At 39.3% G+C, this 24,043-nt stretch overlaps 1 protein-coding gene across 3 annotated transcripts in view; it reads left to right on the top strand.

Moving 5' to 3' along the window:
* Positions 1-5,223: 5,223 nt before the first annotated feature.
* DNAH7 (dynein axonemal heavy chain 7) overlaps positions 5,224-24,043 on the top strand; it is a 279,675-nt gene continuing 260,855 nt past the window's right edge. For all 3 annotated transcript variants that reach the window (XM_027588500.2, XM_027588499.2, XM_027588498.2), the window contains exons 1-2: positions 5,224-5,352; positions 15,587-15,649. In XM_027588500.2, the coding sequence (XP_027444301.2) occupies positions 5,338-5,352; positions 15,587-15,649 (78 nt within the window). In that variant the 5' untranslated portion in view covers positions 5,224-5,337. The remainder of the gene's footprint in view (positions 5,353-15,586; positions 15,650-24,043) is intronic.

Below are 24,043 nucleotides of genomic sequence, written 5' to 3'. Positions count from 1 at the left end.
AAATTTTCTTGCACCTTCCATCTACCAAGTAGCTCAGACAACAAAAAACCTAACAGTCATTTTACCTTATTCTCATTCCTTATATCTAGTCCATTTCAGGTTTTTCCCCCAAGTATATCCCTGATGTGTCCCCTTTTCTCCACCTCCATTTCTTCCTCCAAATTTAAGCCACCATCATCCCTTTCCTGACCTACTTCAATAGGCTCCTAAATGGCCCTCCTGCTTCTACTCTTGCCCCATTTCAACTCATAGTTTCTTCACCTTATTAAAATAAGATCCTTCCTCACTATGTCCCCAGCCTTCTTCAGGCTTTGAATGTGTCAGCTTTACTCTCACATTCAGGCCTGAGTCTCACCTGCTCACCACTTCCGGGGGAAAACTCATTCCTGACATTTTTGAAGGGCTGGTTCCTTTTGTCATTCAAATCTCAGCTCAAATGTCTCTCCTCTGCAAGACTTTCTTTGACCGCAGTCTCTCCTACTACCCTGTTTCATTTACTTCTTACAATTTATCATCATCTGAAATAAATAAACAAAATACTTATTTCTTGCTCCTTTTCTGTTCCTCTTTACTAGAATAGGAGATGGGATCTTGGTGGCCTTCACTCTCTCCCATGCCAAGAACGATGCCTGGCCCACAGAGGTGTTCAAGGAATACTTGTCACCTGAGCAAGATGAGGAAGATGGGGAGGAGTATAGGTTCCCACAGAGAAAGGCATGACCAGAGAAAAGAATACCAGATTCTGGACTCTGCTTTAAGTTGTACACTCAATTTTCTCAACCTCATAAGCATGCCCCACGATAATAAAAAGCAGACACACTGCTTCAAAGAAGAATGTATAACATACTAGCCCTTACTTTTTCCTTCGACAAAGCTACAGTTTCAAAAGCAGAGGGTAAAAAAAAAAAAATCAGTAGTAACAAATAACACAAGTCAAAACTCAGCAGCTTATACAATATATTTTAAAGGAAAAGAAATTTCTCATAAACGATTCCCTTAGAATCAGCACAAATTGGGGCATAAAATCCTTAAGCAAGCATTTGGTTCATATGTAATAAAATCATTTTAGAAGAAAACTACCCAAACCATGAGAGAAAATACAAAATCATAAATGCAGCCGAACTTGACACCCGGGGAACCAAAATATCAGCAAGTCAATTTCTGTTCTCCATTTAATCTTTTATATTTGGCTAACTGAGATTACCAGTTTCTGTTTCCAGATAGCTCCCCCTAAAGTAGACGTCCATATTTGTAGATTAATAAATCAAAAGCATAAAAATAGCTCTACCCAAATTAAACACTGAGTGCGTAAGGGACTCTTTCAAGGAAGTAAGTAATAACAGTGATAAAGTGCCTTTCTATAATTTGAAGGATCCATCGGTCCAACACATCTAATCTAAAATTCATTCCTAACAATTTTTGAAATGTATCGATTCTTGTCAGGGTTTTGAGCTGACCTTAACCTGAATGGTAAGGACAGGGATTACATCTCAGCCTCAGTCTGATTGGTGATATTCCTGATTAGTGTGAGAATTACTAGGGAAATTCAGTCCCAGGAGTCACATTTCTCTTATTTGACAGGAATCACAATAACTGACAAATACACAAGAACTGTGTTTGCCAATCTTTATAAAACTGTTTTTCCTTCCATAATTCTGGCAAGGTGCCCCACAGAAGACAAGTTTAGAAACAGGATTCTGTGAATGAGCAACTGTCCCCCTAGAGGAGCTAGAAATGGAGGTCTAGTAGAGGTAAGGTAGAGAGTCAGAACACCTGCTGTTTGTTTATTTTGATTATGGCTTTTGAGGTTGGGGTGAGTGGATAGTGAGACAGCAGAGGATTGGAAAAGGAAAATTTGCAGATGGGGAAAGGGTGAAAGAACAGGTTCAAGACTGTTGCTGTGAATCCATCTAACCCCCCCTGGCCTGCTTCTGTCGACCAGTACCCTCCATGAAGCAATCCAGGTGATGTTGGCTTTCTATGAAGAAATCCTTTTGAATACCTGGAAACTGCTGGGGAGAGTTCTATTGGCATCACACTGGCAGCCACTAAACCAATCATACCTTTATACCTCTTGGTTATTGCCTATGGTATAAGGCCTTGGGGTAATTTTTTAACTCCTCATACTCTTACTTTCTAAGTGCTCTTTTGCTTCTTTCTGGCTGAAAAATTCAACCTTCCAGTACTCTCCTGGCTTTCAGAGCTTTTCACTGTGCCCTCGGACTATGAAAGCACACTCTATCTTTAACCTGTTCTTGGAACCCTACGCCTACCTCCAGGTTTTTACTGCAATGTGTCTCCTTGAACGCTCTGTTTCTATGTGGGATTTTCCATTCCTCCACCCTCCAAGTGCAGAAGACAGGGTCTGCATTTATCAACTGTTTTCCAGTAAAAAGTTCTTGCTGATTTTAGGCTCACCACGTCTTCTCTCCTGCTTCATTCACCGAAGACTTTCACTCAGGCTTCCATTCCACTCTGCTACGTCAGCATCCATGGGATCAGCCATAGCCTTAGCAACTTAGTTCCCTGATCTGCCGCAATGAAAGTCCTTCACTTCAGTCACCCACTTCCATGGCCATATTGGGGACCCTGTCAATGCCTGGAGCTGCTCCACTTTGGAAATTGCAGAGTCAGTACCCTCACTCCTAGACTTTCTACTGTTACAGTTGTTCCCTCTATGTCTCTGTCACTGAGATGCCCACCCACCCTAGTTAACAGCTTTCTCCCCATTTAATAGCCTTTTCTTCCTTTATTGATTTTAGGTTCTGAGAGTCTCTATTTTAACTTCACTCTTATCAGGGTCTCCATTCTCTTGCTCTGTTGCTGTTGAAGGAGGTCATCGAAGGGCCGTGACCTTTGCTTGACCAGCAAGCTGGACCCAGGCATTCGGAGGCTCCTTCACTCCCCTCAACCCCAACTTGGAATGCATGTTCTGCCCATGCTTTCCACGCTTCCTACAGCTGAAGCCGTTTTCAAGGACGCCACACTTGAGAGAGCAATCTGTTGTTGAGCGCATCTGGACGTGGCTGAACCTTGTTAAGGCCTCTATATAAACTGAAGATTGTGGCTGGTGGGTGTGGGAATCTGTTCGTCTTATAGCTGCAGAAACCAAGCCTTGTATGTAATTCCCCTTGCATGTTAAACCTGCTGCCTACCAATCTGGGGTGACCTGCTTCTTTCTTCCGTTTCATTCTGCCTTCCCTATGTGGGGGCCAGTTTGTGAACCAACAGTTATCCTTCTGTCATCCCAGCCCGGGGAAATGTGTTGTGTGTTGGTTTTCTTTGAACCGGAGCCTAGTCTGTTGGTTGTCTTGGTAGTACAGGTTTTTGTCACTACTATTTCAGAGACTTCAACTGGGTCGTTCCTGTATGTCCTCGATCACTTCCATTCTCTTTTCCTGCCAAGTAGTTATTTCAAAACATCTTCATTCTGCTCCAATCTTTGACCAATCCCTGACCCTGATCTTCCTTCAATTTTTTTAATTGAAGTATAATTAACCTATATGTTTCAGGTGTACAACATTTATGCCATAGTTCCATGCATTACGCTGTGCTCACCATCATAAGCATAGTCCCCATCTGTCACCATACAACATTATTACAATGTATTGGCTATATTCCCTATGCTCTACTTTTCATCTCCATGATTTATTTTATAACTGGTAGTTTGTGCCTCTTAAATCACTTTATTTCACCCATCCTCCATCCCCCTTCTGGCAGCTACCAGTCTGCTCTCTATATTTAAAGAGTGCTTTTTGGTTTGTTTCTTTTGTTTCGTTTTTTAGATTCCACATAAAGTGAAATCCTGTGGTATTTGTCTCCCTCTGACTTATTCTACTTACCTCTAGGTAAGTAATAATTCTCTAGGCCCATCCATGCTGTCACAAATGACAAGATTGTATCTCTCCTATGGCTGAGTAACATGCCATTGTATATAGATCCTACATTTTTTTTTTATCCATCCATTGATGGATACTGTGGTTGTTCCCATATCTTGGCTATTGTAAATGCTGCTATAAACACAGGGGTTGGTATATTAACAAAGGAGGCAGGAATATTCAGTGGGGGGAAAAACCACCACTTTAATACATGGGACTAGGAAAACTGGAACACTTTCTTACACCATACACAAAAATAAACCGAAAATGGATTAAAGATCTAAATGTGAGACATGAAATCATAAAACTTCTAGAAGAAAACCTAGACCATAATCTCATCAGCCATAGCAACATTTTTCTAGGTAAATCTTCAGCAAGAGAGCTACAAACAAAAATCAACTCTTGGGACTACACCAAAATAAAAAGTTTATGTGCAGCAAAGGAAACCATCAACCTGGAAAAGGCAACCTACTCAATGGGAGAAGATACTTGCAAATGATATATAAAGCTTAATATCTAGATATATAAAGAAACTATATTCAACACCCCAAAATTTTTTTATTTTAAAAAGTGGACCGAGGACTAGAACATTTTACAAAGAAGACATACAGATGGTCAACAGACACATGAAAAACTGCTCAACATCCCTAATCATCAGGGAAATGTGAATCAAAACCATAATGAGATATCGCCTCACACCTGTCAAAGACTAGAAGACCTATAAGAACAAGTGTTGGTGAGGATGAGGAGAAAAAGGAAACCTCTGCACTGTTACTGGGAGTGCAAACTGCTGCAGCCACTGTAGAAAACGGTAGGGAGGTTCCTAAAATTTAAAAATAGAAATACCATAAGATCCAGTATTCCCACTACTTACCAAGGAAAACCAAAACACTAATTCAAAAAGATATATACACCCCTATGTTTATTACAGCATTATTTACAATAGCCGAGATTTGGAAGCTTCCTTCTAGTTGTTAGCAGATGATTTTGCTTTCTACAGAAAAGCGTTTTATTCCACTAGTTTTCTGAGACCTTTTAGATACAGAAAGTCGAATAAGGAGTTATGGCGGGGGTCTGGAACACCCAGTTAAGTTCGGAGAGTACAGAAATTACGATCAGTAATCAAAGGGTATGCACTCCTTAGGGCAGAAGAAGCACCCTCTGCCTTCAGCTGTTCCCTGTGAGCCCTGCGGGGCCCACCACACTGGCTCAGAGGCGCCACCGAGTGCCCTGAAAAGCGCTTCCGGCAGGTACGCCGGGTGCCATCCCGAGAGGGGCAGATGACCGGAAATGGAGCCTGCGCCGGCCTGCTGCTAAGCAACCGGGACGCTAGACCGCCCGGGCGCTGTGGGAGCAGAGGCTGCAGGTGGGCTCCCTGGACGCCACTTCTCTTGTCTGAGGGGCGCCGCACTGGAGTGATCAAGGAACCGCCAGGTGACTCGAGCGAGTGCTCACAGCCATGAGCAGCGAGCAGGTGAGAGGGTGACCAGGCTGGCCCCGCACCAGACTTCCTTCCAATAACAGAAGTGATTGAAGCCTGGTCCTCCAGACGCCCCAGTTGTGATCCTGTGGGGGCACAGCTTCCTTCACCCCGGTTACATCTGAGATACTGAGCGCTTTCTGTGAAAACTTTTAAAAATGTTTTCTTCTCAACCGTTCGTCCTTGATGTTGTCATAACAACCAACCATTTCAGCCGAGCGAGCAGTGCGCTAGCAGTTAGAATTACAGCCCGAGTGTCCCCAGTGTGCTAATGGTGGGTGTGTTTGGGTGGACGGAAGCTCGGTGGGGGGTTGCAGTGGGTTTAGGCTCTCTAGAGATGGGATTCAAGCCCTTTCCTAGCTGTGAGACTTCGGGCACATCACTTTATCTTCGTAAGCCTTCTCTCCCTTCTATGCAAGGGGGCGGGGAATCAGAACATCTCCTTTCTTAGGGTTGTGAAGTTCAAATAAGATAACACCATATGCAAAAGGGTTTGGTAAGTGGCAAATGGAATTTTTAAAGAAAATATCCCCATGACAGGTAATAAAGGATGCATGTTGTAATACCTACTTTTCAGAACTTTCTTCATTGAACTTAAGGGCAATTATAAACAAAAGAAATGCAGAACAGTGGCCAAACATTTTAATCCAGAACAGAGTGGGAAGGCATTCAGCATGGGCATGATTCTGGCTAGTGAGAAAACAACTCTAACTCTATTGATGAATATGGAAAAGGCCCCTTAAGCATCCTGGTACTGAAAGGAGAACAGTTGCTTTTAAGCCTGCATATTTTGCTTAGCTTCTTTGTTTTAACACTAAACTATAATTCTTTCCTTTTCAATACATTTTTTTGGAGTGTTTATTGAGGAGATGATAAAAGATAATTTATTCTATCCCTTGGGTCGAAGATTAACAAAATGTCAATCTTAATTCCTTAATCAAATAATGCCTAAATGATCAAGAAACCCTAGTTTTAACATTTTATTGAAATGTGTAATAAATTGAACTAAGAAACACTGATTCGTTTACCATATAATTAATTAGTGGTAAAAGAACAAATGAACAAACAAAAACCAACCAAAAAATGATATCGGTAACCAAAAAACTGAGCAGTTAAATTAGTGGACTGTACTAGTGATTGTTTTTTATGTGATACTATAATCAAAGTCCTTCTAAAAACATTTGTTATCACCATCAATATGCATTAAGCAACTTATTTGCTTGATGCTCTTATCAGTCTTTGGCCTGGTCTGAGCCGCAGCCTGGGTTCTTGAAATTTAAAACACCTGTTTACCATACTTGCAATGGTATTTCTGAATTGCTATTATTTTCCAAAACCCCCAGTTGACCAATTTACGACTAAAAAGCATCTGCTAAAAAACCTATTGGCAGTTAGGTTTTAAGTTTTGCTTTATCTTAAAAAAAAAAATGATGTTTGGAAATGACACCCCTCATCCCTTCCCCACTGTTCGAAAAAGAGACCTATATTATTGAAGAGGCATTATTGGGACCTTGAAAGAATGTCGCATGAGCCCATCTAGGATTATTTCAATGGTTTAAACACCATTTTTAAACAGCAGAGGTCCCTCTCTCACTGCTTTGGTTGATCGGTAATTTTTAAAACTTGGTACTCTCATTTATGCTAATTTCAAGTGTCGTTTTCCTTTTGAAAGGATGAAAGCTTTTATATTTTAACCTAAAACAAATGGAATGGATTAAACTTTTGGAAATGCCATTCTTATGTGACATTTACTTATGTATTCGTTTAGTTTGAAAAAGTGAGCAGGTGGTAAATCATATTTGCTGAAGGAGATTTTAACATATTCATCTCATTAGTGGAAGTTGGAGAGTGACATGGCATTTTTCAGGAATAGCAGTCTGAGTTCTTAAGTTAGGTATTTAAAACAAAGATAAATCTCTTGCAACTGCTCATTTCATTTTTAAAATTAAAACAAAGTAAGGCATTTGAGCTTCATCGAAGAACTTGCAGGTGTTTAAAGATGAAAAATAGGCAAAGACCATGAAGTGCCCAACAAATCCACCACGTACTGTGGGCAGGTGAGGAGGAAAAAGCTGTCAGCACATCTCTACCTTAGTGCTTTTTCTAAGTGTTAAATCAACTGTGATTTTGCATTTATATGATGCTCATTCAATTTTCCTAAATATCTTCTTGATGCCCTTGTTTAAAAAGGAGGTCAGAGTAAAAAACAGTTCAATCTGAAGCCCACACCTTCTTGGTGATGACTTTAACAACCATAATGCAAATATATGACCACTATGTTAAATCAACCCTCTTAAATTTGGAGAGGTTATTGTTTTAACCAGACAAGTTCATAAAACGGCTGATTTAACCAGACACATTTACAGATTCTGGTCTTATCAGAATGGTTAAGCTTAGATTATTACCAGTTTTACAATGTCCCTTCCAATAGACAAGTAGTTGAAAATGAGCCAAATAAAAACTAAATGCAAAGACAGAGTGCGTCAAGAAGACTCCTTAACAATTTTAATTTTAATAATGTAAAGTTATATTAATCAAGATCCCAACAGAAAACAGATGACACTCTCAAAGGGATTTAATTGAAGACAACTTAGACCATTTGCAGTGGTGTGGGTCAGGTTAACGGAAAGAGCCAACAAAGATGAGGCACTTAAGGATTAATAGCAAAAGGAAGTCATTACTGACCTAGGAAAGAATTTAGGGTTGGAAGCCGATGGCCAAGAAAGAATTCTTGAGACGTCTTTGGTGCAAAAAGGTGATTTTATTAAAGCCCGGGGACAGGACCTGTGGGCAGTAAGAGCTGCACCAGGGTAGGGAGGAGTGGCCCATTATGTACTTTCAAGGTGGGAGGGGTTAGGGATAGCATAAATCCCTAAGGAGTTTTGGAAACAAGGTTTCCAGGATCCTGAGGGGACTAGTTATTGTTAGGAAAGGTCATTTGTTACTGTAAAAACGCAGTAATGAGACCCTTCAGATGTATACCGGTGGGTCATATACTTGGGAATGATTGCCAATATGTATCTTGTGTGGGGGGGGGGGGGCGTGAGGAGATGAAGTTTCCAAAGGAATTTTTATATGTTAAAGTAGATTTACAGGATCCTGGGGGTTGGGCTAAGATTGCCTTTTGCCCTTAGCAGAGTATCAACGTGGAGGCAGTTGAGTCCTTAGAGGAATGTCACTCTGCCTTTTTCAAGGACTTGTCAAGGGGCTATAGGTAGTAAGGCAATTTAATAACTTTTCTTCTGCCTTTGTTTCCCACAGCAATTACCATTCCTAGACCTGACAGGTCACTACATTACCAAAACCTGGTGAGAGGTGGGGGGTTTGGAATGGTATCTTCCTGACCGGAGCTGAGCTCTAGAAGAATTCAGATACTAGCAGAACTATGGGAAACAGGGAGTACTAGGAAAGAACTATCCAAAACTCTCTCCCCTCCTGCCCTCTAGTCTCCTACCAGTGCCTCTCATTGCTTGGATATTAACCCACCAGAAGCCAGAGGGCTGGGTGTCCCAGCCGAAGCCCACCTGTATAGAGAATTTAGCCTTCCAGGAACAGAGCAAGAAAAAAACGCAAACAAAGCCTAACCATCACAGCAATTATAAGTAGATGCTGCTTTCAGAGACCTTTCCATATTGACAAAGCAGTTGGGATAAAATGTTTAAGTCTGTTGTTCAGATGCCATAATTCGTTTTCTCATTCAAAATCTTTATACCTAAGAATAAATCTAACAAAGATGTATAAGACCCTTAGGAAGAATATTATGAAATGTTTTTGAAGGATACACTCTTGGAATCTGAATGAATATTCATGAAAAAGAGTCAATATCATAATTGTCAGTTTCCTCCAAGTTATTTTAGAAATTCAATGTATTTTTATCAAAATCCCTGAAAGTTTTATACAACATGGATTCTAAAATTCACCTGGTAGAAAAAAGGTCCAGATTGTCTATGATAAATTTTTTTATTGAGGTGTAGTTAACATACAGTGTTATATTAGATTTGGGTGTACAACATAGAAATTCGACAAGTTTATATGCTACGCTTACCACAAGCATAGCTACCGTCTGTCACCATAAAATGCTATTACCATACCACTGGCTATGGTACTATACCATTCCTATGACGTACTTTTTATTCTCACAACCTTATCACATAACTGGAAGCCTGTATGTCCGGCTCTGCTTCACCCATTTTCCCCTCACTCCCTCCTCCTCCCCTCTGGCAACCATCAATTCTCTGTATTTATGGGTCTGTTTCTGCTTTTCATTTTTTTTAGATTTCATATATAAGTGAAATCTGTGGTATTTGTCCAACTTATTCTACTTAGCATAATATTCTTTATGTCCATCCATGATGTTGCAAATGGCAAGGTCTCCTTTTTTAATGACCAAGTTATATTCCATCGTGTGTGTGTGTGTCTATGTATACTACATCTTTATCCACTCATAAACAGATGGACACTTGGGTTGCTTCCAAATCTTGGCTCTTATAAATAATGCTGCAATAAACATAGGGGTACATATGTCTTTTTAAATTAGTGTTTTCATTTTCTTTGGCTAAATACACAGTAGCAGAATTGCTAGATTGTAATAGATTTGATTTTTTTGAGGAACCTCCATACTGTTTCCTACAGTGGCTGTGCCAGTTTACATTCCATCAACAATGCATGAGTGTTCCTTTTTCTCCACATCTTTACCAACACTTACTTTTTGTCATTTTTGATTCTAGCCATTCTGACAGGTATGAGGTGATATCTCATTGTGGTTTTGAGGTGAATTTCCTTGATTAAGGATGATTAGGGATGTTGAACACTTTGTATTTGTCATCTGTAAGTCATCTTTGGTAAAGTGTCTATTCAGGTCCTCTTTTTTTTTAAATTGGATTTGTGTGTGTGTGTGTTGAGTTGTAGAAGTTCTTTATATATTTTGGATATTAACCCCTTATTTGATAATTTGATAAATCATTTGCAAAGATCTCCCATTTAGTAGGCTGCCCTTTTTGTTTTGTTGATGGTTTTCTTTGCTATACAAAAGCTTTTTATTTGTGTAGTCCTAAGAGTTGATTTTTGCTTTTGTTTCCCTTGCCTGGAGACATATCTAGAGAACTGTTGCTGAAACCAGTGCCAAAGAGATTGTTTGTTTTCTCCTAAAAGTTTTATGGTTTCAGGTCTCATATTTAGGTGTTTAATCTATTTTGAATTTATTTTTGTGTATGGTGTAAGAAAGTGGTCCAGTTTCGTTCTTTTGCATGTAGCTGTTCAGTTTACCCGGCACCGTTTATTGAAGACGTGGTCTTTTCCCCATTATGTATTCTTGCCTCCTTTGTTGTAGGTTATAGATTAATTTAACATATAGGCATGGTTTATTTCTGGGCCCATTGTTCTGTTCCATTGATCTGTGTGTCTATTTTTATGTCCGTATCACAATGTTTTAATTACGACAGCTTTACAGTATATCATGAAACCTGGGATTATGATACCTTTAGCTTTGTTCTTTCTCAAGATTGCTTTGGCTATTATGGTCCTTTGTGGTTCTACACAAATTTTAGTAGTATAGTTCTGTGAAAAATGCTACTGGTATTTTGATAGGAATTACATTGAATCTCTAGATTGCTTTGAGGAGTATGGACATTTTAGTAATAGTAATTTTTCCAATCTTGATGTGATTTCAATCTTCCTAAATTTATTGAGACTTGTTTTGTGGCCTAACATGTGATCTATCCTGGAGAATGTTCCATGTGCACTTGAAAAGAATGTGTATTCTGTTTTTAGATGAAATGTTCTGTATATATCTATACAGTCCATCTGGTCTAGTGTGTCAAAGATGCTGTTTCTTGATTTTTTTTTTTTTTTTGTCTAGATGATCGATCCATTGATATAAGTGGGGATGTTAAACTCTCCTGTTATTGTATTACTGTCAATTTCTCTCTCCAATGTCTGTTAATACTTCATGTATTTAGTTGCTCCAGTGTTGGGTACATAAATATTCGTAATTGTTATATTCTCTTGTTGGATTGACCTCTTTATCATTATGTAATGCCCTTCTTTATCTCTTGCTACAGTCTTTGCTTTAAAGTCTATTTTGTCTATTGTAAGTATTGCTATCCCAGCTTTTTCTTTTTCTTCTATTTGCATGGTATGTCTTCTTCCATACTTTCACTTTCAGTCTGTATGTGTCTTTAGGCATGAGGTGAGTTTCTTATAGGTAGCACATAGATGAATCTTGTTTTTTTTATCCATCTGTCACCCTATGTCTTTTGATTGGAACATTTAGACCATTTAAATGTAAAGTAATTATTGATAGGTATGTACATATTGCCATTTTGTTAATTGTTTTATGGATGTTTTTGTAGTTCTTCTCTGTTCCCTCTCTTTCCTTTGGGGACTTTCTGTAGTGTTATGCTTGGGTTTCTTTCTATTTTTTGTGTATTTATTAAAGGTTTTGGTTTGTGGTTACCATGAAGTTCATATATGGGATAATGCAGTCATATATTAAGTTGATGGTCATTTAAGTTCAAACACGTTTTAGAAGAACTTTTTTACTCCCCTTCTCCATGTTCTATGTATATGTTGTCATATTTTACATTTTTTATTCACAAGTTTCTTCTATTTTTTTTTAAAGATTTTTATTTATTTACTTGAGAGAGAGACAGAGAGATCACAAGCTGGGTGGAAGGGTAGAGGGAGAGGGAGAAGCAGGCTCCCAGCTGAACAGGGAGCCCAACTCAGGGCTCGATCCCAGGACCCCGGGATCATGACCTGAGCTGAAGGCAGATGCTTAACCAACTGAGCCACCCAGGCACCCCAAATTTCTTCTTTTGGTGGCTCTTTTTTTTCCCCACTTAAAGAAGTCCCTTTAACATTTCTTGTAAGACTGGTTTAGTGGTGATGAACTCCTTTAACTTTTGTCTGGGGGAAACTCTTTATCTCTCCAATTCTGATTGATAACCTTGTTGCTTTTAAAATTCTCTTTACCTTTAACCTTGGACATTTAAATTATGTGCAGTGGTGTGGACCTCCTTGCATTCATCTTGTTTGGAACTCTCTGTGCTTCCTGATCTTGGATTTCGGTTTCATTCCCTAGGTTAGGAAAATTTTCAGCTATTGTTTCTTCAAATAAGTTTTCTGCCTCTTTCACTGTCTTCTCCTTCTGGGACCCCTATAATACAAATGCTTGTTTGTTTGATGTTGTCCAAGAGATCCCTCATCCTAGCCTCATTTTTAAAGTTTTTTTCTTTTTGCTGTTCAGTTTGGGTGCTTTCTATCACCCTGTTTTCCAGATCATTGATCCATTCTTCTGCATTTGCTAATCTGTTGATTCCCTCTAGTATATTTTTCATTTCAGTTATTGTATTCAATTTTGATTTGTTCTTTTTTATATCTTCTGTGTCTTTGTTGAAGTTCTCACTGTTCTCTCCAATCTGGTGAGCATCTTTATGATCATTACTTTAAACTCTTCATCAGGCATATTATCTTGGTTTCATTTAGTTTTTTGGGGGGGGTGTCTTATTCTTTGGGAGCATATATATCTGTCTCCCCATTTTGCTTGACCTGCTGTGTTTGTTGCTTTGAATTAGGTGGAATAGCTACTTCTCCTAAACTTAAAGGAATGATCTTGTGTATGGTTGTTCCCTGTGTGGACTGTTTGTGCCTGGTGGCATTGGCTGGCTGGAGCTGTGTCTGGTGTGGGCTAGGGGTTTGGGGCTCACTGAGATAGTAGACTGACTATGGCACCTGGACCTTGGTCCTGTCTACACTATCAAGGTGAAGAGAGAATGTAAACAATGGTGCTCCCCATCTCCTCTAACCCAGAGAGAGTTCCAGCAGCTCCCCTGCCGCTGGATAGAGTTCTAGATCTGGCTCTTTTATATTCCAGGTGTTCTTAAAAGCTGTGGGTTTTTTTTTCTGTGCCCCAGGGTGTCTGGGGTTGGTGTGAGCTGGAGACCTGGCGCTTACTGAGGCAGCAGGCTGCCTACGGTGCCCAGACCCTGCTCCTGTCTGGGCTATCCATGTGGAAGATGAATGTAAACCATGGTCCTTGCCAGACCCTTGAATGTGGAGAGCATTCCAGCAGCAGCCTTGCTATTTGGTGGACTTCCAAGGCTGGATCTTTTATGTTCTAGTTGTCCTTTTAAACCATTTTTTTTTTTTTTTTTTTTCTGTGCCTCAATGCAGACAAATCTGCTCAGTTCCTCAGTACTCTCCCCCATTCCACACTGCAGTTTGTAGTGTTGAGGGTGAACGTTCCCTTCCTTACCGTGTCTCCATCTCACTTGCCCGTTCCCTGTGGCCTCTTTTATCTTTTGTTGTGCAGAATCTGTTCAGTCAGCCCTCAGTTCTTCTTCAGGAGGAAATGCTCTATAAACAGGTGTAAATTTGGTGTGTCTATGGAGGAGAGGAGTTCAGAGTCTTCCTATGCCACCATCTTGAACCAGAGCTCTGTATCTGATAATTTTTAACAATAGTAAGGTGGAGAGAATTACCTTACAGGTTTCAAGACCTATTGTGAAGTTACAGTAATTTGATATAATCTGTTTACAGATAAACATATATCAATGGAATTAAATGTACAAAACCAGATATGTACATACACATATGTATAATATATGTATGTTAAATACATAAACAAAATATGTGTATGCATGAGATGCAAGAATTATATCCATTCCTTTCTCTTGTGAATGGGCATTTAGGTCATTTCCACTTGGAAATGACCTAAATGCCCATTCACAAGAGAAAGGAATGGATAAATTCCATTACATTCATATGGTAGACTACTATTCAACTGTGAAAATCAGTGAAGATGGCACCCACATGGGAAGTGAGAAAACCACATACTTGCATCCTGAAAAGTTAGAAGGGAATTCTCCCTTTGATGTAAGGGAAACTGGCTGGACAGCTACCAGTAGAGATGGCAGTGAAACCTGCTGGAGGTGGTCTGTCCCTGGATCAGCCACATATCACAGGCTGGAAAGTTGCTCAGGGGCAAGAATGCTCACTGCTGGCAGCCGCAGCATGAGAGCAATGAGGAAAAGCACTGGAACCAGGAAGAAGAGTCCCTTTTTCTTACAGTGTCCCTTTTGAACCTGGAGAAATGTTTGAGTCCTTCTCAAGAACCACCAAGGAGGACAAAAAGCATAGATTGGTTGCTTGAGAGGCAATGAATTTATGTGACCAAAGCACAACTCATAGTATCTGTTTTATAAATCAAAGTATCCTCTCAACAGCATTTCTTGGATGAAATTCCTACAATAGAATTATTATCTATTGCAAAGAGAGTTACTGCAAATAAAATTTGTACTTTATAGTAGTAACTTGAGGGTATATTAACCTTAGGAAGTAAAGAATTCAAGGGGGGGGGATGAAGTTTTAGCCGTGGAGAAGGGAGGCAAGGCTGAGTAAACTTTGGACACCATTTAGATTCAGATAAATTTCCAGAGGAAGATAGGACCAGTTTTCCACTGAATTGTCTTGTTACTCTTAACAAAAATCAATTGCCCATAAATATGAGTTTAGAAATAAACTTCTAATTCTATTTTTTATCTATATGTTTATCCTTATGCAGTCTTCATTATTATAGCTTTGTAGTAAGTTGTGAAATATGGAAGTATGTGTCTGCCAACTTCTTTCTCAAGACAGTTTTTTTTTTTTCTGGATCCTTATATTTCCATGTAAATTTTATGATCGACTTGTTAATTTCTACCTAAAAAATACAGCTTGAGATTTTGATAGGGAATGTGTTGAACCTGTAATTTTTGGGGTAAGGAGTATTGCATCTTAATATTTGTCTTATAATCCATGAGCATAGGATGTTTTTCCATTTATTAAAGTTGCCTTTAATTTTTTTCAGTAATGTTTTATAGCTTTCATTATGCAAGTCTTACACTTCTTAAATTTATTCCTATTTTATCCTCTTTGATTCTATTATAAATGATTTCTTAATTTCAGTTTTGGGTTCATTGCTAGTGTCTAAAAATATAACTGATTTTTTTTTGTGCGTTGGTCTTATATAAGCAACATTGCTGAATGTATACCTTAGTTCTAATAATTTTTTGTGGATTCCTTATGACTTTCGTACAAAACATTATGCCATCTGTTGAGTAGGTTTTAGAATATTTTGGATGATAGTGCTTTATATTAGACACTGTAAAAGTTGGGTGAGTGAATCAATTGTAGCATTAACAAAATGAAGTTGTTTTTTTTTTTTTAATTTTTGTATCTTTTCATACAGGACAAATCAGCCAGCAAAGAAAAATCCAAGACATCAGTCAGATTTTTACCACAGTTGTCTACGGTAATTCACCAGTATAGTCTCATACTTTATTGCTTTATAATAAGGTTACTGGATTTCTGGGTTTAAATTCTCTGCTCCATTTCATTCTTTTCTGATGGATAGCATCTGTGATATACATATCTTGGGGAAAAATAACTAGCTTAATAAAGGAATCATAAGTTATAATTACTGGTATGCGCAGAATACTTGACTGTTCTGAATAAAAGAATTGTGAAGATGGCCTAGTGGAAGCAATATTGGAATCAGGAAACGAGGACTTGGGTTATAGCTTTGTCACTAATGGGTCTGTGCCTGTTGGCGAGTCCCTTACATTTTTGAGCCCCTATTTCTAAGTCTGAAAATGAAAAGAGTTGATTTAATGAATTTTGAGGAGATGCCTCTTCCAGCGCTAAGATGTGACTTCTTAGATCTTGGCATCCGTTGTCATTATTTTGACTTTAAATTATCATTATTCTGTGGAAGCGGCAGTTAATGGACATTTTTAGTAGATAAAGTGCTGGAAAAGTTAGATTTTACTGCAATAAAATTTACTATCTAGTAATTACGTTGAGTTTAATGCCATAGAGTTACACTCTTGTGATTGCTGGAAGTTGAGTTTAAGTGGAGGTTCAGTGCAAACATTATTTGTTTGAAGCATCTTTTAAAAACTCAGAATAAACTATAAAATATGGATTGCTTCATGCAGAGAGGATTCTTAATAATTTGAAATACAAGCTTCTTTCGGCTTGAAAATCTGTAATGAAATTTTGCAGGTGAATGTTCTTGAACATTTCAAGTATGTGTTAATTATGAACCTGTTTATATTGGTAATGCCAAGATTATCACACCATGTTTTATAAAATAAAATCATAGCATCTTTTTTTTATTATGCTATGTTAATCGCCATGCATTACATCATTAGTTTTGGATGTAGCGTTCCATGATTCATTGTTTGTGTATAACACCCAGTGTTCCATACAGAACGTGCCCTCTTTAATACCCATCACCAGGCTAACCCATCCTCCCATCCCCCTCCCCTCTAGAACCCTCAGTTTGTTTCTCAGAGTCCACCATCTCTCATGGTTCATTTCCCCCTCTGATTTCCCCCCCTTCATTGTTCCCCTCCTGCTATCTTCTTTTTTTTTTAACATATTTATTGTTTCAGAGGTACAGATCTGTGATTCAACAGTCTTATACAATTCATACAATTCACAGCGCTCACCATAGCACATACCCTCCCCAATGTCTATCACCCAGCCGCCCCATCCCTCCCACCCCCCACCACTCCAGCAACTGTTTCCTGAGATTAAGAATTCCTCATATCAGTGAGGTCATATGATACATGTCTTTCTCTGATTGACTTATTTCGCTCTGCATAACACTCTCCAGTTCCATCCATGTCATTGCAAATGGCAAGATTTCATTCCTTTTTGATGACTGCATAATATTCCATTGTATATATATTCCACATCTTCTTTATCCATTCATCTGTCGATGGACATCTTGGTTCTTCCACAATTTGGCTATTGGGGACATTGCTGCTATAAACATGGGGGTGCATGTACCCCTTCGGATCCCTACATTTGTATCTGTGGGGTAAATATCCAGTAGTGCAATTGCTGGGTCATAGGGCAGCTCTATTTTCAACTTTTTGAGGAGCCTCCATACTGTTTTCCAGAGTGGCTGCACCTGCTTGCATTCCCACCAACAGTGTAGGAGGGTTCCCCTTTCTCCACATCCCTGCCAACATCTGTCGTTTCCTGACTTGTTAATTTTAGCCATTCTGACGGGTGTGAGGTGGTATCTCATTGAGGTTTTGATTTGGATTTCCCTGATGCCGAGCGATGTTGAGCACTTTTTCATGTGCCTGTTGGCCATTTGGATGTCTTTTTTGGAAAAATGTCTGTTCATGTCTTCTGCTCATTTGATTGGATCATTTGTTCTTTGGGTGTTGAGTTTAATAAGTTCTTTATAGATTTTGGATACTAGCCCTTTATCTGATATGTCATTTGCAAATATCTTCTCCCATTCTGTCAGTTGTCTTTTGGTTTGGTTGACTGTTTCTTTTGCTGTGCAAAAGCTTTTTATCTTGATGAGGTCCCAATAGTTCATTTTTGCCCTTGCTTCTCTGTGCCTTTGGTGATGTTTCTAGGAAGAAGTTGCTGCGGCTGAGGTCGAAGCGTTGCTGCCTGTGTTCTCCTTTAGGATTTTGATGGACTCCTGTCTCACATTTAGGTCTTTTAACCATTTTGAGTCTATTTCTGTGTGTGGTGTAAGGAAATGGTCCAGTTTCATTCTTCTGCATGTGGCTGTCCAATTTTCCCAATACCATTTGTTGAAGAGACTGTCTTTTTTCCACTGGACATTCTTTCCCCCTTTGTCAAAGATTAGTTGACCATAGAGTTGAGGGTCCATTTCTGGGCTGTCTATTCTGTTCCATGGATCTATGTGTCTGTTTTTGTGCCAGTACCATACTGTCTTGATTACAGCTTTTTAATAGAGCTTGAAGTCTGGAATTGGGATGCCACCAGCTTTGCTTTTCTTTTTCAACATTCCTCTGGCTATTTGGGGTCTTTTCTAGTTCCATACAAATTTTAGGATTATTTGTTCCATTTCTTTGAAAAAAGAGGATGGTATTTTGATAGGGATTGCATTAAATGCATAGATTGCTCTAGGTAGCATTGACATCTTCCAATCCATGAGCATGGAACGTTTTTCCATTTCTTTGTGTCTTCCTCAATTTCTTTCATGAGTATTCTATAGTTTTCTAAGTATAGATTCTTTGCCTCTTTGGTTAGATTTATTCCTAGGTATCTTATGGTTTTTGGGTGCAATTGTAAATGGGATCAACTCCTTAATTTCTATTTCTTCTATCTTGTTGGTATATAGGAATGCCACTGATTTCTGTGCATTGATTTTATATCCTGCCACTTTACTGAATTCCTGTATGAGTTCTAGCAGTTTTGGGGTGGAGTCTTTTGGGCTTTCCACATAAAGTATCATATCATCTGCAAAGAGTGAGAGTTTGGCTTCTTTGCCAATTCGGATGCCTTTTATTTCTTTTTGTTGTCTGATTGCTGTGCTAGGACTTCCAGTATTCTGCTGAATAGCAGTGGTGATAGTGGACATCCCTGCTGTGTTCCTGACCTTAGGGGGAAAGCTCTCAGTTCTTCCCTACTGAGAATGATAGTCACTGTGGGTTTTTGACAGATGGTTTTATGATACTGAGGTATGTACCTTCTATCCCTACACTTTGAAGAGTTTTAATCAAGGAAGGATGCTGTACTTTGTCAAATGCTTTTTCTGCATCTATTGAGAGGATCATATGGTTCTTGTTCTTTCTTTTATTAATGTATTGTATCACATCATTGATTTGTGGATATTGAACCAACCTTGCAGCCCAGGGATAAATCCCAGTTGGTCGTGGTGAATAATCCTTTTACTGTTGGATCCTATTGGATAGTATTTTGGTGAGAAATTTTGCATCCATGTTCATCAAGGATATTGGTCTGTAATTCTCCTTTTTGAGGAGGTCTTTGTCTGGTTTTGGGATCAGGGTAATGGTGGCCTCATAAAACGAATTTGGAAGTTTTCCTTCCATCTCTATTTTTTGGAACAGTTTCAGAAGAATAGGTATTAATTCTTCTTTAAATGTTTGGTAGAATTCCCCTGGGAAGCCATCTGGCCCTGGGCTCTTGTTCGGAGATTTTTGATTACTGCTTTAATTTCCTTAGTGGTTGTAGGTCTGTTCAGGTTTTCTATTTCTCCTCGTTCAGTTTTGGTAGTTGATACATCTCTAGGAATGCATCCATTTCTTCCAGCTTATCTAATTTGCTGGCATATAGTTGCTCATAATATGTTCTTGTAATTGTTTGTATTTCTTTGGTGTTGGTTGTGATCTCTCCTCTTTCATTCATGATTTTATTTATTTGGGCCATTTCTCTTTTTGATAAGTCTGGCCAGAGGTTTATCAACCTTATTAATTCTTTCAAAGAACCAGCTCCTAGTTTTGTTGATCTGTTCTACAGTTCTTTTGGTTTCTATTTCATTGATTTCTGCTCTGATATTTATTATTTCTCTTCTCCTGCTGGGTTTAGGCTTTATTTGCTGTTCTTTCTCCAGCTCCTTTAGGTGTAGGGTTAGGTTGTGTATTTGAGACCTTTCTTGTTTCCTGAGAAAGGCTTGTATTGCTATATACTTTCCTCTTAGGACTGCTTTTGCTGCATCCCAAAGATTTTGAACAATTGTGTTTTCATTTTCATTTGTTTCCATGAATTTTTTAATTCTTCTTTAATTTCCTGGTTGACCCATTCATTCTTTAGTAGGATGCTCTTTAGCTTCCATGTATTTGAGTTCTTTCTGACTTTCCTCTTGTGATTGAGTTCTAATTTCAAAGCATTGTGGTCTGAAAATATGCAGGGAATGATCCGAATCTTTTGGTACCAGTTGAGGCCTGATTTGTGACCCAGCATGTGATCTATTCTGGAGAATGTTCCATGGGCACTAGAGAATAATGTGTATTTTGTTGCTTTGGGTTGGAATGTTCTGAATAGATCTGTGAAGTCCATTTGGTCCAGTGTGTCATTTAAAGTCTTTATTTCCTTGTTGATCTTTTGCTTAGATGATCTGTCCATTTCAGTGAGGGGGGGTGTTAAAGTCCCTGCTATTATTGTATTGTTGTTGATATGTTTCTTTGCTTTTGTTATTAATTGGCTTATATAATTGGCTGCTCCCATGTTAGGGGCATAGATATTTACCATTGTTAGATCTTCTTGTTGGTTAGACCCTTTAAGTAGGATATAGTGTCCTTCCTTATCTCTTATTATAGTCTTTGGTTTAAAATCTCATTTGTCTGATATAACGAGTGCCACCCCAGCTTTCCTTTGGTGTCCATTAGCATGGTAAATTGTCTTCCACCTCCTCACTTTCAATCTGGTGGTGTCTTTGGGTCTAAAATGTGTCTTGCAGACAGCATATCAATGGGTCTTGTCTTTTTTATCCAATCTGATATCCTGTGTCCTTTCATTGGGGCATTTAGCCCATTTTACATTCAGGGTAACTATTGAAAGATATGAATTTAGTGCCATTGTATTGCCTGTAAGGTGACTGTTACTGTGTATTGTCTCTGTTCCTTTCTGGTCTGTTACTTTTAGCCTCTCTCTTTGCCTAGAGGACCCCTTTTAAATTTCTTGTAGGGCTGGTTTCGTGTTTGCAAATTCCTTTAGTTTCTGTTTGTCCTGGAAGATTTTATCTCTCCTTCAATTTTCAATGACAGCCTAGCTGGATATAGTATTCTTGGCTACATATTTTTCTCATTTAGTGCTCTGAATATATCATGCCAGTCCTTTCTGGCCTGCCAGGTCTCTGTGGATAGGTCTGTTGCCAATCTAATGTTTCTACCATTGTAGGTTACAGACCTCTTGTCCCGAGCTGCTTTCAGGATTTTCTTTGTCTCCAAGACTCATAAGTTTTAGTATTAGATGTTGGGGTGTTGGCCTATTTTTATTGATTTTGAGGGGGGTTCTCTGTACCTCCTGGATTTTGATGCCTGTTTCCTTCCCCACATTGGGGAAGTTCTCTGTTATAATTCGTTCCAGTATACCTTCTGCCCCTCTCTCTCTTCTTCTGGGATCCCAATTATTCTAATATTCTTTCGTCTTATGGTATCACTTACCTCTCGAATTCTGTCCTCGTGATCCAGTAGTTTGTCTCTTTTTCTCAGCTTCTTTTTTTCCATCATTTGGTCTTCTGTATCACTAATTCTCTCTTCTGCCTCATTTATCCTAGCAGTTAGAACCTCCATTTTTTATTGCACCTCATTAATAGCCTTTTTGATTTCAACTTGGTTAGATTTTAGTTCTTTGATTTCTCCAGAAAAGGTTTCTCTAATATGTTCCATGCTTTTTTCAAGCCCAGCTAGTATCTTTATAATCGTCATTCTGAACTCTAGTTCTGACATCTTACTAATGTCCGTATTGATTAGGTCCCTGGCAGTTGGTACTGCCTCTTGTTCTTTTTTTTGAGGTGATTTTTTCCATCTTGTCATTTTGTCCAGAGGAGAATAGATGAATGAGAGAACAAAATGCTAACATGGTAACAATGGCCCCAGAAAAATATACACTAAACAAATCTGAAGAGACCTTCCAGAACGTGGTCTCTTTTCTGTTCATAGCGTTGCTGCTATTCTTTTCTTCAATCTCCTGTTGAGTTCGTAGGTGTTCAGAATGGTTTGATCCCTATCTAGCTGAATTCCTGAGAGCAGAGGAAATTTAGGTCTCCTACTCCTCTGCCAACTTGCTCTTCCCCCAAACCTGCCTGGATTATTTTAAAGAGCCACGAAACTCTTCTCACTGCTGACCCTAGTCTCTTCCTCACATACCTTGTTTACTGCTGCCAGGACCATTTATGAAATAACCCTTTGAATGGCCTTGCCTGATAAAGAAGATGAAAATATATTTTCTCACCCAAACTGAGAAGCCATTGAGAATGAAAGTTCTACTCATTATGTTTAGGAAAGAGCTACACACAGGGACTGTCCCAGCAAACCGGGACTCAAGGTCCCCCTCAAAGGAGACTAAAATGGCTCTCTATTGCCAGCCACACCAGTCAAGCCCCAAACACTTGAGCTCCATAATATAGCAGCACCCACCTCTCCAGCTCTCTCTCACCCCTGATTTGGGTTCCTACTCAAATACAACCTCTGTAAAGTGGCCTCACTCCATGTAACCTAGCACTTCTCTATCTTTTACCTGTCTCTTCACCCTGTTTTATTTTTCTCCATAGTACCTGTTACTGTATATATAGTGTATATAGGGTATGTGTGTGTGTGTATAGGGTATATGTGTATATATACTTTAGCAATAGCTGTCTGTACCCACTGGAATATAAGCTGCATGAGGGATTAGGCTTTGACCTGTCAATGACTGTAGATCCAGTGCCTCAAAGAGAACCCAGCACATGGTAGGAGTTCAATAACTCATCATTGAATAAGAGAATGGTTATACTTTCTACTTTGGTTGGATCAGGTCCCTTTACCATCGACCCCAGTGTCCTCTCCCAAGCCTGCTGTCCTCAATTAGCCTCCAAGTCATTGTTCGTGATGTTTCCTCTATCTTCAGTGAGGCTATTGCTGTTTTTCTCTGGAGAGCCAACTATGCCTCCAGGCTTGGCTTCCATCATTTTTCTTTTTGAAACTTTCTGTCAATACTCTGCTCCATTCCCTCTCCTGTCCTGGATGAAAGCATATAGTTTTTAATATTAACTGGCCTGTGTGCCTTGTAGAGGCAGAGAATCCTATAAAAAGTCCTTATCTCTACAATATGCACAAAAGTGGTATACCACCTCAGAGTTTTAAAGAGAATGAAATGAGGGATAATTCATGTCAACTTCTTAAAGCAATATGCAAAACACACTGTAATCAAATATATTCTAATCACATTCTTTGTGTTTTGTACTGTCTTCAACATCTAGTATATGTGGAATATATACTTAAACATAAAAATATACTCTTAAACACGTCTCACTTCAGATGAGCCACATTTAAAACTGTCGGTAGCTGCAGGTGGCTAGTGAATGCTGTTCGGACAACAGCTTTAAAGAATTGAGCAACAGCAGACATAAGGAGCAGCCACTCCCTCTAGGTCTAAGGGAGAGCACTCAAGGAAGGAACTTGGAAGATCCATCCCTTCCCCAAAGCTTAGACTGAGGCTTCTTGGAGAGGGAGTGGCTGTGGCCCACTTGGGTGACAAAGACCTTTGCAGAGATCCTGCAGGCTGGGAGGTGAGTAAACCACCTGCTTACGTGCTAAAAAGTTTGAAACGAAGTCTCCCTTTGTGATGTAAGAGGAACTTGCTGGAAGGCTGCCTATAGGGATGCTGGTGAAATCCGCTGGAGGGTGTCTACCACAGGGTCAGCCACGTACCACAGGATGGGAAGGTGCCCTAGGTCCCATGCCCGGACACGTACTAGTGTCCGGGAAGGACACTGACTGCTGGTGGCCACATTGTGGAGCAACGGGGAAAAGCACTGGACCAGGAAGGAAAGCCCTTCTCTTTCAGTGTCCTTCTAGAACCCTCTAGAATGCTGTGCCAGCTGGAGAAATGTTTATGGAGTCCTGCTTAGGAATCACAAAGCAGGGTAAAAAGTAAAGATCTGATGCTGAGAGGCAATGAATGAGTGGCCCAAGCACAACTCTATCCTTCTCAACCACACTTCCTCTCACATAGATGAAATTCCTACCAGGCCATTATCCTCTACTCAAAGAAGATAGCAACACTTTGCTCTGGAAAGTATGAGTGTTCCTTAGGGCAACTCGAGGGCACGTTATCCTGAATGCATTGTTACCTCAGGAAGCGGAACATCATAGTTGTCAATAGAACAAAAATGTGATTTCAGGGATAGAGAAGGGTGGGAGAG

This window comes from Zalophus californianus, chromosome 3 (assembly GCF_009762305.2).
Source record: "Zalophus californianus isolate mZalCal1 chromosome 3, mZalCal1.pri.v2, whole genome shotgun sequence".
NCBI lineage: Eukaryota > Metazoa > Chordata > Mammalia > Carnivora > Otariidae > Zalophus > Zalophus californianus.
The sequence above is the reverse complement of the archived record's forward strand: the minus strand, read 5'-3'. Positions and strand labels throughout refer to the sequence as shown.